Source organism: Sapajus apella, unplaced genomic scaffold (assembly GCF_009761245.1).
Source record: "Sapajus apella isolate SASKATOON/1434 unplaced genomic scaffold, GSC_monkey_1.0 scaffold61, whole genome shotgun sequence".
NCBI lineage: Eukaryota > Metazoa > Chordata > Mammalia > Primates > Cebidae > Sapajus > Sapajus apella.
This window is the reverse complement of record NW_022437001.1, coordinates 2,236,278-2,252,348: the sequence shown is the minus strand read 5'-3', so window position 1 is coordinate 2,252,348 and position 16,071 is coordinate 2,236,278. Positions and strand designations below refer to the sequence as shown.

Sequence of the window (16,071 nt, the reverse complement as noted above, 5' to 3'; positions counted from 1 at the left end):
GTTAGGCATAACTTAAAAGGCATTTTTAATTGAAGTTGGCTCCATAAACATGCAAAAAACCAGTTAATGAGGTAAAGAGGACAGCTGATATATAACACACTCCCACAGCAGTGCTTACTTTTAATTACCTGGTGTTAACCATAAGCCTAAAGTCTTCAACATTCAATTTATTTAATCACATCTTTTGTTGACAGTACTATAACTACAAGCTGCAAGTATTCCTTTAATAGCTTTAAAGTATTCAGTTTCTAAACAAAGTTATTTAGGTACTTGATCCCAATATTCGGAAGTGAAAATTATGTAATTCCAATATCTCACTAATGCATTTTTGTAGTTATTTTTAAAAACACACACACAAAGCAAAATAGGTTTCGTTTTACTTCAGTGCCTATCATGTAAGGGCAAACACTGTTGCCAATTAAATCAAGTTCTCCTGTGCTAGGCAAGGCTTATTCAATGTACTTGGGGGTAGCTGGTGTCACATCATTATAAGGGTGACTGCCAATGTTAACTATACACTAAAAAATAGAAGCAACAGCCACCTGAGCCCCCAATCCAAAATGGTGTGCTTAAATCATGGCAGCTTATATCAGATGAAGATTATTGACTTAATGGGGAGTAGATATGACCTCTGTATGTGTGTTTGTGTGTGTGTTCACGCAAACGTGTGTGTATACATGTGTATTAGTGGTACCTTCAAAAACAAAACAAAAGATAATTTGTGTATTTCCTGCTGGTGGGAGAAATTTAAAACCCATTGCTTAAGAAAATCACTGTCTTCTAGCAATGATTTTGCAGGGGAGGGAGAAGTATGAAGAATTTACTTTCATATTTTTTCACAAAAGAAAGAACCAAAAAGATCTAGTTTACTCATAAAGTAAGGACTGAATGGAGCAATAGAAAAGAATACTTTAAAAAGTGAAATTGCTTTATCTATAATCAAAATGTAAGATATATAACTATCTATGCTATAACTCAACAATTCTACTTCTAGGCATTTCCTCAAGAAAACTTATGTACACAAAATATGAATACAATAATGTTCATACAGCCTTTATTTATAATAGGCAAAAACTGGAAGTAACCCAAATGTCCTTTATGAAGATACAGAAAATTTTTTAATGGGGCTATGCTTGTAGAATGGAATATTATTCAGCAATAAAAGGTAACAAACTACTGACAAAAAACATGGATGAATCTCAAAAGCATTATGTCAAATGAAGCCTTATACTGTGTGAGTTTTTGTTTGTTTGTTTGGTTGGTTGGTTGGTTTTGTTTTGTTTTTTTAACCTGAATGTCTAGAACAGGCAAAACTCATTTATGGTAGAGAAGAATCAGAATAATTGCCTTTGGGGGATAGGAAGAGGGATTGGCTGGGAAAGAGAACTTTCAAAGCCAATGATATTATGATGGGAACTTGGGATTAAGCAACTGTATAAATTTGTCAAAACTCATCAAATGGTACACTTAAGACTATGTCTTTCATTGTATGTAAAATTTAGCTCAAAAAAAAAAAAAACTGTATTAATCTCCAATTAGAGAGCTGCATGCTGGCTGAAATATTTAAGAGTGAAGTGAACTGATGTCTACAACTTTGAAGTACATTACAAAAATAAGATTGATGGATACATGGTAAAGCAAACGGAGCTAATAGCTTATTGTTGAATCTCAGTGATGGGTCTACAGGTGTTCACAGTACAATTCTTTCAACTTCTCTGTATGTCTGAACATTTTCATAATAAAACACTAGAAAACTGGTAACAGGAACAGAATTTACTACAGCTGTTCCAAATATGCACAATCTCTATTTACTCAAGATTGCATGGCTAAACATAACAAAAGAACTCAACTTCATTTCTAATCCTTTAGCCTATTGCTGTTAATGTTTCAGTCACTAATAAGGTCTTATTCTTTTATTCAGTTCAGCAAATATTTATTGTCCAAGATGTTTCACCTATTGTCAGAAATGATAGAAGTATGGCTTTCTATATGAATTTACATTTTACATATTCCTCACACACTTCTTCAACATGCTCTGATGGTTGCTAAGCGTATTGTGTTATTTCACAACTCCAACGCTTTGTACATATGCCTCCTCTGCAAGATGTCTTGTTCTTAATCCTGCCTGCCTGCTAGGTAATATAAAATTATAAATTGTAATAGCAGGTAAGATAAATGAAGCATTGACAATATGCCAAGAATTATTATTCAATTCTCAAAGTAATCCTAAAGTACAAATTAATTCAATTTTTAGAAATTTTAAATATAAACCTCAGAAAGGTGAAGTAATAACCAAAGTAAACGGCAGAACTACCAAGCAAATCTAGATTTATCTAACACTAGATCCTCAAATTTGACGTTTCCTCATGTTGACCTTTCTTAAAAGTTTTGAGATATAATTTACATATCATACAATTCACTAAAAGTATACAATTAAGAGATTTTTAGTATGTTCACAAAGTTCTACAATTATCACCACAATCATATTAACATCTAAACATAATTTTAGAATCGTCTATAAGCAACAGTAATAAAGATCACTAACATACGAAATTATATATATATATTACCATAAAATTACAAAAATATATCTGATCATAAATTTTTAAAAGCTGCATTCTTTCACATAGCTATATAATTAGTATGTAAGAGAAGTAAAATTAATCAATTTCCAAATTCGCCTATTGATTCAAATCAATTCTAAGGAATTAACATAATACTGCTTCAGTTTAAGGCTACACAAAAACAAAGAAAAACCAAAGTTACAATGATCCAATTAAAAGGATATTAAGCAGTAGGTAGATTTTGAAATATTTTCATTGTCTTTGCCAATCATTGTCATTATTATTATAAAGTTTCAGCATAAAAGACTAAAATCTTCAACAGAGGAGATCTTTAGCTTACCGGGTTTATCTTGTTAAACATAAATCTAAATTAACATGTTCTACAGTTTACAAAAATAATCTAGGACTTTAAAGAGCTTACATGGCAGGCAATGTGCTAGGGATATTTCTGCCAGCTTTCTCAGGCTACAGCTTAAGTTTCTTTTTAAGAAACAAATTAAAATCTTTTTTAATGTTTTAGAACAATTATTTGAATTTTTTGTATCTACATCAATTTTAGCAGAAAATGCTCAGACTTTTTAGCATAAGGAATTTGAATGATAGACAATTATGCAAGCTTGTTTCCCAGACTGTAAATTATAAACCCAAATATTAAAGATAAAAATTGTTATCATTTTTTTCTTTATAAACTCATTATGAATACTTAATATTTGTGGGGCACCATGCTTAAGATCATACACAAATCATCACATTTTTATTTATGACAATCCTTGAGGTTAGCAATACATATTATTATGCTAATTTTATGAATGAGAAAGTAGTAATTTTCCTAAACTCTCACACAGAACAAATGAAAATACTGTTGATCGGTTTTTTCGTGCTTTCTCCCCCTGAACAAGAAGTACTTGTTTCAAAGTTTCTTTTAATTTATTGACAATAGGCAAATAGCAACAATGCCTTCCAGATCAATAAAGTTGAGAAGTTCCATTTCCGTATTTATCAGTTTCAAATATCACAATCCCTCAAATAAATGCTATTTTATTTAACAAGCAAATAGTTCACTAAAGGAAAAAAGAGCCTTTCAGCCTACCACTTTAGTCCTTAAGGATTCAGTTGAAAAGCCAGACCAGTACTTGAACTTTATCAAGATAAATCCCTGGCATTCACTAATCATCAGAGAGGATCTTCAAATTAGATAACAGCAAGAATTTTGGCATGGGAATGAACACAAACACCTTTGCGTTCACAAAGGCCCACAACCTGGCAGGCTTTCAGCAAGGTTTTATTCATGTAGCTGTTACTCTAAACTTTCCAGCTATTCCTTGGAAGCTGATAATTCTTAAGATATGAGGAGAGTTGTGATTTCTGACATAGCATTCCTGAGATAAATACATGATCAGAGGGATGCTTTGAAATTCCCAAAGATATTCCACTAGCCCATGGCAGCATGAAAGTTTTTCAAAAGGTGTCTCTAGCTAAGAAAAAAAAACGGGGGCAGGGGGGACGGTGTAAAAAACAGAGCAGTTTCCTTGCCATGAGAGACTGTTAAATGCATACCAGACATGTTAAATTCCACAGAACCTCCTGGAAAATGCTACCATCAAAATTATCTGTTGCTTTCTATTTCAATAAACCCCTTAAAATGTACTACCTAAGCATGATTTCCTAAATATGTTCATGATCTGTTCACTTGAAGACATCAGTAAGGCACAAATTTAATTTCTACACTATTTAAAAAAGAAATAAATGCTAAAATATATAAAATTTTTATCATTAGTAAACAATGCAACTATATTAATAACATATATTAAATTTAAAAGTTTAGCCTCACAAATATTTTTGAGTACTCAATCTAACACTAATGAATATAAATAAATTATAAAAATTGAGAATAGACAGGACACAGTGGCTCATGCCTGGAATCTCAACACTTTGGGAGTGCAATGCAGCAGGATCACTTGAGGCCAGAAGTTCAAGACCAGCCTGGGCAACACAGCAAGACCTCATATATACAAAAAATTTTTTAAATAGCTGGACATGGTGGTCCCAGCTACTCAGGAGTCTGAGGAAGGATAATCCCTTAATTCCAGGAGTTCCAGGCTGCCGTGAGCTATGATTGCCACTGCACTCCAGCCTGGGTGGCAGAACAAGACACTGTCTCAAAAATAAAATAAATAAAATAAAAATTGAGGCTGGGTGCAGTGGCTTACGCCTGTAATCCAAACACTTTGGATTACTTGGGGCCAGGAGTTTGAGGCCAACGTGGACAACAGGGCAAAACCCCATTTCTACTAAAAATACAAAAACTAGCTGAGCATGGTGGCACACACCTATAATCCCAGCTAGTCTGGAGGCTGAGGCACAAGAATCACTTAAACTTGGGAGGCGGAGGTTGCAATGAGCCAAGATCGCACCACTGCACTTCAGCCTGGGCAACAAAGTGAGACCCCATCTCAAAAAAAAAAAAAAAAAAAAAAAAGAGTTATAATCACATATTCCAAATTATACCAGACACTGCTTTTTCCATTTAAAAATATATATCTTCAATAACATTTTGTACAGTGTTCTTTTACTCTTTAAATGATTCCATAGTATTTACTATGTGTTTAAAAAATAATACATGTAACCAAGCATTTATAGATTGGAAGCTATAAAAGCCAACTTTCCACTTTTATAAAACAATTTAGCTATGAAATGCAGCAAGGTAAATCATTCAAAAGAGACAGGTTTTTTAGTGCCACCATGTAACAGCAATAAGGCCATAAGTTATTACTTAACTTACCTATGTCTGAGTTTCTAAATTTTTTAAGTAGGAATAAAGATAGTTATCTATCTATTCTAAATGCATTTAGAATGGATATTCACAGAGTAAAAGGTCAATAGGTATTAAATCAATAAAATTCAACCTACAGAAAATATTTTATACTTGGTTATTACTTCTGTATGAACTTCCAGAGTGGAATTAAGTTTATATATTTTGATTTTTAATTAACATGCCAATTTACCTCCAATAAACTGTAGCAATATGCACTCTCAACAACAGCAAAAAACATGTTTCTTCATATCCTCATAAATACCAGCTGTGATTTTTTTAAAAATCTCTGCTCATTTAACTGAGGGAAATTATATCACTGTTATTTCTTTTTAATTTTATAGGCACATAGTACGTGTATATATTTATGGAGTATATTTAATATTTTGATACAGGCATGTAATTATAATCACATCAGAGTAAATAGGATATCTATCACCTCAAGCACTTATCATTTCTTTGTGCTACAAACATTCCAATTATACTCTTTTAGTTATTTCTTAAATGAACAATAAGTTATTGCTGACTGTAATCACCCTGTTGTGCTATAAAAAATACATATTCCACCAGGTGTGGTGGTTCATGCCTGTAATCCCAACACTTTGGGAGGCAGAGGCCGGCAGATCACAAGGTCAAGAGATCAAGATCATCTTGGCTAACATGGTGAAACCTCATCTCTACTAAAAATACAAAAAATTTGCTGGGCATGTTGGCATGCACCTGTAGTCACAGTTACTCGGGAGGCTGAGCGGGGAGAAGCGCTTGAACCCAGGAGGTGGAGGTTGCAGTGAGCTGAGATACAGCGCCATTGCACTCCAGACTGGGTAACACAAGCAAAACGATGCCCCGCCCCCCCAAAAAAAAAGATATGGATTCTATCTAACTATATTTTTGCACCCATTAACCATGTCGACTTCCCTCCTACTCTACAGTTCCCTTTCTAGCCTTACAGTACCCATTCTACCCTCTGTTTCCATTAGTTCAACTGTTGTCATTTTTAGCTTCCAAAAATGAATGAGAATATGTGAAGTTTGTCTTTCTGTGCCTGGCTTATTTTACTTAACGCAATGATGTTCTCTAGTTCCATTTATGTTGTTCCAAATGACAAGACCTCGTTACTTTTTATGACTGAATAATATTCCAGTCTGTATATATTCTCCATTTTCTTTATCCATTCATCTCTTGGTAGACACACTGCTTCCAAATCGTGGCTATTTTGAAAGGCGCTGCAATAAAAACAGGAGTGCAGACATCTCTTCCATAAACGCATTTCCTTGCTTTGGAGTATACGCCTAGCAGTGGAATTGCTGAAACACATACTAGTTCTATTTTTAGTTGTCTCAGGGACCTCCAAACTGTTCCCCTTAGTGGTTGTAGTAACCTACCTTCCAACAACAGTATATGAAGGTTCCATTATCTCCACATCCTTGCCAACATTTGTTACTGCTTATCTTTTGGATACAAGTGATTTTAACTGGAGTGAGATGATATCTCATTGTTTTGATTTGCATTTCTCTGATCAATGATGTTGAGCACCTTATCATATAATGGTCTGACATTTGTTCTTTAGCCAAACTAACTTTAATTTAAAATTTAAGTTAAATTTAAAATTTAGTAACGTTTTAAAATTATTATTACTACATTCCTTCCTATAGAGTTGGTTGAGTCCTTATATAGTCTCGTTATTAAATCCTTTGTCAGTTGGATAGCTGACTGACAAGAGACTTAATAACCAGAATATATAAGGTTATTATATAACCCCCAGTGTGTGGGTTGTGTCTTCAATTTGTTGATTGTTTTCTCTGCTATGCAGAGGTTCTGTAGTTTGATATGATGTCATCTGTCCATGTTTGCTTTGGCTGCCTGTGCTTTTGGGGCATCAGTCAAGAAATCTGCCCAGATTAATGTCCTGGAGAGTTTCTCCAATGATTTCTTTCAGTAGTTTCATAGTTTCAGTACATAGATTTAAGTCTTTAATACATTTTGAATTGATTGTTGTATATAGCAAGAGATAAAGTTGTTCATTCTTCTGCATATGGATATATAATTTACTCAGTGCCACCGAGAAGACTGTCCTTTCCCCATTGCATATTCTTGGCACCTTTGTCAAAAATGAGTTCACTTGTAGATGTGCGGATTTATTTCTGAGTTCTCTATTCTGTTCCATAGATCTATGTATCTGTTTTCATGACAGGATCATGCTGTTTTGGTTATTACAGCTTTATAGTATAATTTGAAGTTCTGCTCTCTTTGCTCAAGATGGCTTTGGCTATTCTGGGTCTCTGTGGTTTCCATATAGTTTTTAGGAATATTTTTTCTATTTCTGTGAAGAATGTCATTGGTATTTTGATAGGGATTGCACTGAATCTGTATATTGCTTTGGGTAGTATCAACATTTTGACATTATTAATTCTTCCAATCCACAAATATGAAATAGCTTTCATTTTGGGAATCCTTTTTATTTTTTTGCATCAATGTTTTATAGTTGTCATTAAGAAATCGTTCACTTATTTGGTTGTTTATTCCTAGGAATTTTATTTTATTTGTAGCAATTGTAAATTGGATTACTTTTTTTAATTTTTTTCAGATTGTTCACTGTTAGCATATCGAAATGATACTGATTTTGTATGCTAATTTTTTAAATTAATTATTATTATTTTTTTTTGTGGGGGGGACGGAGTTTCGCTCTTGTTACCCAGGCTGGAGTGCAATGGCGCGATCTCGGCTCACCGCAACCTCCGCCTCCTGGGTTCAGGCAATTCTCCTGCCTCAGCCTCCTGAGTAGCTGGGATTACAGGCACGCATCACCATGCCCAGCTAATTTTTTGTATTTTTAGTAGAGACGGGGTTTCACCATGTTGACCAGGATGATCTCGATCTCTTGACCTCGTGATCCACCTGCCTCGGCCTCCCAAAGTGCTGGGATTACAGGCTTGAGCCACCGCGCCCGGCCTGTATGCTAATTTTTATCATGCGACTGTACTGAATTTACCATTTATAATAGTTTTCATGGACTCTTGAGGTTTTTCTAAACATAAGATCATATCATCTGCAAACAACTGAGTTCTTCCTTTCCAATTTAAATGCCACTCCTTTCTCTTACTGATTGCTTTACCTAGGACCTCCAGTACTATGTTGAATAAAAGTAATGAAAGTGGGCATCTTTATCTCATTCCAGATGTTAGAGAAAAGGCTTTCAGTTTTTCTCTGTTCCATGATACTCACTGTGGATCTGTTGTTTACAGCTTTTATTGTGTTGAGGTATGTTCCCTCTATGTGCAGTTTCTTGAGGGTTTTTATCATGAAGGAATAGTAAATTTTATCAAATGCTTTTCAACAGCAATTGAAATGATTATATTATTTCTGTCCTCCATTCTGTTGATATGTATCACATTGATCAATTTGCATATGTTCAGCCATTCTTGCATTCCCAGAATAAATCCCACTCATTATGCATCAATTTTAAAAAAAAAAAATTTTGAGACAGGGTCTCGCTCTATCCAGGCTGCAGTACAGTGGTATGAAGACAGCTCACTGTAGTGTCAAACTCCTGCCTCAGCCTCCTGAGTGGCTGAGACTACAGGCACACACCACCATGCCCAACTAATTTTTTTATTTTAAAATCTCCACCAGGTAATGTGGCTCACGCCTATAATCCCAGCACTTTTGGAGGACGAGGTGGGTGGATCACAAGGTTAGGAGATCTAGACCAGCCTGGCCAACATGGTGAAACCCCATTTCTACTAAAAATACAAAAATTAGCCAGGCGTGGTGACATGCACCTGTAATCCCAGCTACTCAGGAGGCTGAGGCAGGAGAACTGTTTGAACTGAGGAGGTGGAAGTCGCACTGAGCTGAGATTGCACCACTGCACTCCAGCCTGGGCAACAGAAAGAGACTCCATTTCAAAAAAAAAAAAAAAAAAAATCTCACCATGTTGCCAAGGCTGGTCTCAAATTCCTGGGCTCAAGCAATCCTCCCACCTCAGCCCCACAAAATACTGGAATTACAGGTGGGAGCCACTGGCACCAAGACAAAACAAAATTTAATAAAATGAAAAATCTCAGAGGATACAAAAATAAGTTAAAATACTTTAAAATTTACACACACAATTATAATACATGGTACCATCTGCAGTTAAGAGAAATGTAAACTTCATTACTAAAACACAACTGTATTAAAAGTAACAATCCATACTGTAGTACTGTAAAAATGTCATAGCTACTTCCTGCCACAATTGCATTGAGCTCCAGTGTTGTGAGCATCACTTAAAAGACTGTGTGATGGTAATCGTCTCAGAGCGTGCAATCCATCTCTCTCTCTCTCTCTCTCTTTTGCAGGGGTAGAGTTCTGTTCTTGTTGCCCAGGCTGGAGTGCAATGGCGCAGTCTTAGCTCACTATAACTTCCACCTCCTAGGCTCAAGCGATTCTCCTGCCTCAGCCTCCCAGGTATCTGGGATAATAGGCACCTGCCACCACACACAAATAATTTTTTTTCTATTTTTAGTAGAGACAGGGTTTCACTATCGTGGCCAGACTGGTCTCAAACACCTGACCTCAGATGATCCACCCTCCTTGGCATCCCAATGTGCTGGGAAGTTCATCTCCCTAGTAAACTGTGTATCACAGTAAAAGTGATCTCTCCCAGTTCTCACATATTTTTCATCATGTTTTGTGCATTAAACATTTAATAACATAATGGGTCCCACATAAAGTGCCACTAGCAATTCTGGACATGCTCCCAAGCAGCAGTGAAATGTCATGACATTACAAGAAAAAGTTGAATTGCTTGATATGTACTGTAGATTGAGGTCTGCAGCTATGGTTGCCCACCATTTCCAAAGAAATTAATTCAGCATAAGGACCACTGTAACAAAAGAAAAAGAAATGGGCAAAGTTGTCACTACAGTGACACCAGAAGGCAAAAAAAAAAAAAAAAAAAAACTTGCACTTTTTGTGAAATATCTTTATCTTGCACTGAAAATGCAGCTTTTATGTGGATGCAGGGTTGCTATAAGAAAGGCATACTTATAGACTCTGACATGATTCGAGAAAAACTAAAGTCATTACGTCAACTTAAAGTAACGAAGGAACTAAAGCTAAATTTAATGCCAGCAAAGGATGATTTGATAATATGAGAAAGAGGTTTGGCTTTAAAAAAAAAAAAAAATGTCAAGATAACAGGAGAAGCAGCTTCTGCCAACCAAGAGGGAGCAGATGAGTTCCTAGACATCATTAAGAAAATCATTTAGGAGAAAGGATCAGCCTGATCAGGTTTGTAATGCAGACAAAAGTAACCTGGGGGAGGGGATGGGGGAGCATGGCAGGGAAGCCACAAAGCACATTTATTAGCAAGGAAGAGAAGTGAGCACGAGGACTTACGACAGTAAGAGACAGGCTAACTCTACTGTTTTGTGCAAATGCAGCTGGGTTTATCATCAGGATTGCCCTTATCCATTAATACAAAGCTGCTAATCCCTGAGCCTTGAAAGGAAAACACAAACACCAGCTGCAACTCTGTTGGTTATACAAGAAGTCCTGGACGACGAGAACCCTTTTTCTGGATTGGTTTCCACTGATACTTTGTACCTAAAGTCAGAAAGTACCTTATCAGTAAGATATTAACTTTTAAAGTTCTTTTGCTATTGGATAATGCCCTTGACCACCCAGAACTCCATGAGTTCAAAACTGAGGGTGTTGAAGTAGATTAATTGCCCTCAAACACAACTTTTTTAATTCAGCCTCTAGAACAGGAGGTCACAAAGACTTTTATGGTTCATTACACATGGTATTCTTAGGAAACAACTGTCAACACTATGGAAGAGAACCCAACAGAACATCATGAATGTCTGGAAGGATTACACCACTGAAGATACTTGTTACAGAAAAAGCTGTGGAAACCATCAAGTTTGAAACACTAAATTCCTCCTAGAGAAGACTGTGTCTAGGTGTTATGCATGACTTCACAGGATTTATGACAGAACTAATCAAGAAAATCATGAGAGATTATGGGTATGACAAAAAGGTGAGGGGTGAAGGGTTTCAAGATACGAATCTTGGAGAAATTTAAGAACAGATACCACGAGAACTAACAGAGGGATCAACAGAGGGAAAACAACTTGATAAAGACAAGAACATCTAAATCAGTATTAGATGATAAGGAAGACACAGAAGAAGCAGTACCAGAAAATGAACTGACATTAGACAATCTAGCAGAAGGGTTCTAACAATTCAAGACTGCTTTTAACTTATTTTATGACATAGACTCTTCTATGATACAGGCACTGAAACTAAAGCAAATGGTGAAAGAAGGTTTGGTACCATAGAGAAACATTTTTAGACAAACAAAAAAGCAAAAAGGTCAGAAAGAAATTGCAATGCATGTCTATAAACGTACACCAAGTGTGCCTGCCTCTCCTGCTTCCCCTTTCAGTTTCTCCACCTCTGCTACCTCACCTGCCCCTGAGACACCTAGATCAACCTCTTTTCTTCCTCCTCCTCCTCAGGATACTCAACATGAAGACAGGAAAGATGAAGATCTTTATGATGATTTACTTCCACTGATGAACAGTAATGTATTTTTTTCTTTCTTATGATTTTTCTTTTTTTTTTTTTTCTTTTTTTTTGTTTCTTTTTTTTTTTTTTTTAAGACAGAATTTAGCTCTTGTTGCCCAGGCTGGCGTGCAATGACGCAATCTTGGCTCATGGCAACCTCCACCCCTCCTGAGTTAAAGCAATTCTCCTGCCTCAGCCTCCTGAGTAGCTGGGATTACAGGCACACACCAGCATGCCCATCTAATTTTTATATTTTTAGTAGAGACAGGGTTTCACCATGTTGGTCAGGTTGGTCTTGAACTCTTGACCTCAGGTGATCCACCCACCTCAGCCTCCCAAAGTGCTGGGATTACAGGCATGAGCCACCATGCCTGGCCTTCCTTATGATTTTCTTAATAACATGGTCTTTTTTCTAGCTTACTTTAAGAGTATAGTATAAAATACATATAACAATCAAAATATGTGTGAATCAACTGTTCATGTTATCAGTAAAGTTTCTGATAAACACAAGCTATTGGTAGCTAAGTTCTGGGGCAGTGAAAAGTTATATGTATATTTTTGACTACACAGGAGGTCAGCATCCCTAACCCCCATGTTATTGGTCAGATGTAGAAACATACCAAATGAAAAACTATTTTCAGTACCTGTCAAATGATCTAAACTGCACAGTTTGTTCCACAGAGAGATCACCAAGGGCTCCAAGACAGGTTGGTGGCAGAAGGGCAGGATCCACTGTGACTCCATCTGGTGGTATGTTAACCAAGCTTCGGAGAATGTCTTTCACATTGACAGTTTTTGAAACTGAAACTGATGGTGTAGCCTTAGTGTCCAACTCATTTCCTCTATCATTTTTGGTTTCTGGAGACTTACTGACTTCTAAAGAAAGAGTAGATAGTACCTCACTGATTGCATCTGGGCCTGCACTGACACCAGGAGGTGCTGTGTGAGGAGTTACTTCCACATGGCTTCCTAAACAAGTGGCTGTTTCTTCCCCAATGCCTGAGTCCCTCCTTCGAGCAGATGATGTGCTTTCAGATTCTTCCACTGATGTCGTAGTTAAAGTGCTGAATGCTGCTGGTACAATTTCTATATCATATCCAGAAACAGAAGAAATAAACAAACAAAAATTTAGAAATAATTTTTAAAAGGTATATTGAATCCTAATAGCTATCTACTGTTTTGAATTATGAACTACATCATGTTCTAAAAAAGCAAAAACTAATTACATATTCTATAAAATGTACTGAGTGGATGTGCCTATTAACAAGATAGATGGTATAATAAAATAAAAAATAAAATACTTACAAAAATTATCTAAACTTATGGGTAGCAACAAAAGGTTAAAGTCATTGGCCTGTAAAAAAAAGTATACAATCTTTTTTGGGTGTGTGTGTGTGTGTGTGTGTGTGTGTGTGTGTGTGTGTGTGAAAGAGTGGGGGCGGAAGGGTGTCTCAGTCTGTTGCCCAGGCTGGAGTGCAGTGATGTGATCTAGGCTCACTGCAGCCTTGACATCCTGGGCTCAGGCAATCCTCCCACCTAAGTTTCTCAAGTAACTTAGACTACAGGTGTGTACCACCACATCCGGCTAATTTTTCTATTTTTTTGTGGAGATGAGGTTTCACCATGTTGCCCAGGCTGGTCTCAAACTCCTAAGCTCAAGCAATCTGCCCACCTCGGCCTCCCGAAGTGCTGGGATTACAGATATATACCACCACACCCGGCCCAAGTCCACAATCTTTAAGATAAACTAAAAAGCCCTACATTAAATGTGGTTACTGCAGCTGGAAAACTTGTTACCCCTTCTACATGCATAAATAATTCAATGATCCTTAAAATCTAGTTCAAAAGGAATACCTCCTTTTCTCTCTGTTTAATTCTCACTGCCTTTAATCAGGGTTTCAACCCATTCTAGCAAAAATGCTCTTATCAAGATCACCAAAAAATCTGCATCTTGCTAAAAAATCCAATGGTCAGTTCTCAGTTCTCAGTCCTAATAGGACTTCACATAACGGCACCAGCTGATTATTCCCTCAAACTAGACAATGCTTTCTTTCCTTGGCTTGCAGGATACCATGCTCTTTTTATTTTCCTTGTACTATCTCACTGATTGTACCTTCTTAACATCCTTCACCTCTTTTTCTCCCTGATTTCTTAAGTTGAAGGGACACAGGGTTCAGTCCTTGTTCCTCTTACGTTTTGTATCTATATTTAGTCCCTTGGTGATCTCATTCATTCTCCAAGTTTTAAATACCACTATATCCCCCCAGACAAAAAAGTGAAACTATTAAATATAACTGCTACCCTACACCTTCTCTTATATGTCTAAAAACATCTCAAACTCAACATATTGAAAACTAAATTTCTTCTCTATCTTTCCCTGAAAATCTTTCACCTTTAATCTATTCCACTATATCTTGTAATCATTTATGACTACCTTTTTTTGTTGACAAAATGTACACCTGATATTTTAAAATCCTGTTTTTTCTACCACTAAAACATATCCACAATCTGACTGTCTCTTATCAACTCTACAGTTACCAACGTGTTCCATCCTGTCATAAACACTTGCCTGGATTACTGATTACTGCAATATCTTCCTAACTGGTTGTGGAAGAGGGTTGTTTTAATAATACTACTAAGGGAATGTGTTCTCTTTCCAGGGTCCACAAGGAGGCATAGGTTTAAGGGCAAGAACTTCTCAGCACCATGCCCCACTCCCATCTCTCTCCATCCGGGAGATTTAATAGTATCTGTTTTAATTTTCCTGGGCGTGGGAAAGGGTCAAAAGTCAATCATTCCAGTGGAAGTTTAAAGGAACTCTTTTCATTGGCCAGAGTGGGGAGGCTTGGAGAAGGAGAGAATTCCTCCCAGGTTAAAAGTCCTTGTCCCCATACCAGGCCAGATTTCCCCTCTGGTGTCCCCTTCCACACTCTTCGTGGAAGTTTTCCTCTTCTCCTTTTTCTTTTTCTGTACCTAAATAAAATCACTTTTCACAAACTCTGTTTGGGGTCCAGTATTTTACTTTACAAGCACACCTACTGTGGTCCCCTCTCTCATTCCTGAGAGAGCAGGAGACCAAGAACTTTCGAGAACTGAGGGCTCCCATAAACCCCTGAACCCCAACACTACTACCCCATGTCTCCTGGTATTCATCCCTTGATAAGCCCTTGAATCTGGGCTAGGCTTGACTGACAATAACCAAGAGAATATGGCAGAAACAGCAGCAGTGGGCCCATGTTTTAAGAAAAGGCCAGGCATGGTGGCTCACACCTATAACCCAGTATTTTGGGAGGCTGAGGCAGACGGATCACAAGGTCAGGAGATCAAGAGCATCCTGGCCAACATGGTTGAAATCCTGTCTCTACTAAAAATATAAAAATTAGCTGGGTGTGGGCATGTCATCCCAGCTACTTGGGAGGCTGAGGCGAAAAAATCGCTTGAACCCAGGAAGCAGAGGTTGCAGTGAGCCAAGATTGCGCCACTACACTTCAGCCTGGCGACAGAGCAAGACTCCATTTAAAAAAAAAAGTCTGGCAGTCCTTGCATTCCCAGAATTTCTGAACAGCTCTTTAAGAAATGTGGCTTATTTCTGATCTACCTTGCTGGAAAGAACATGTAGAGAGACCATATGGAGACAAAGATGCTCTCCAAACTAATGAAGGAAACCAGCAGTTCAAGGCTGCGGATATATAACCCCAGCTCAGCTGTTTCAGTTAGCCACTCCCAGCTCTTGGAGCCATCCCAGCTGAGGCACTATATGTACGCTATTAGAAAAGTCATCTCAGATTTTCCAGACCCAGCAAACATCATCTGAAACAGGGATAAACCATGCCCACTATGCCGTATCCAAATCTAATTCAAGGAATCATGAAAGAAAGACTAAAATGGTTGTGGCCTTAGGGTCACCAAGCTGCAGGGTAAGGTGTTAAAACAGCAATACCCAGCCAAAAACACTGATTATCTTGCTCTCAATGGTATATCCTCAACACAGAATACAGAGTTACTTTTTTGGGGGGCGGGGGAAACAGAGTCTAACTCTGTCACCCAGGCTGGAGTACAGTGGCAGAATTTCTGCTCACTACAACCTCTGCCTCCGGGTTCAAGCAATTCTCCTGCCTCAGACTCCTAAGAAATGGGATT

General features: G+C 37.2%; 1 protein-coding gene across 3 annotated transcripts in view; it reads right to left on the bottom strand.

The window, feature by feature from the left end:
- The window catches only part of LRBA (LPS responsive beige-like anchor protein), a 726,864-nt gene that overhangs the window by 546,356 nt on the left and 164,437 nt on the right, over positions 1-16,071 (bottom strand). For all 3 annotated transcript variants that reach the window (XM_032246531.1, XM_032246532.1, XM_032246533.1), the window contains exon 30: positions 12,576-13,017. In XM_032246531.1, coding sequence (XP_032102422.1) covers positions 12,576-13,017 — 442 coding nt within the window. The remainder of the gene's footprint in view (positions 1-12,575; positions 13,018-16,071) is intronic.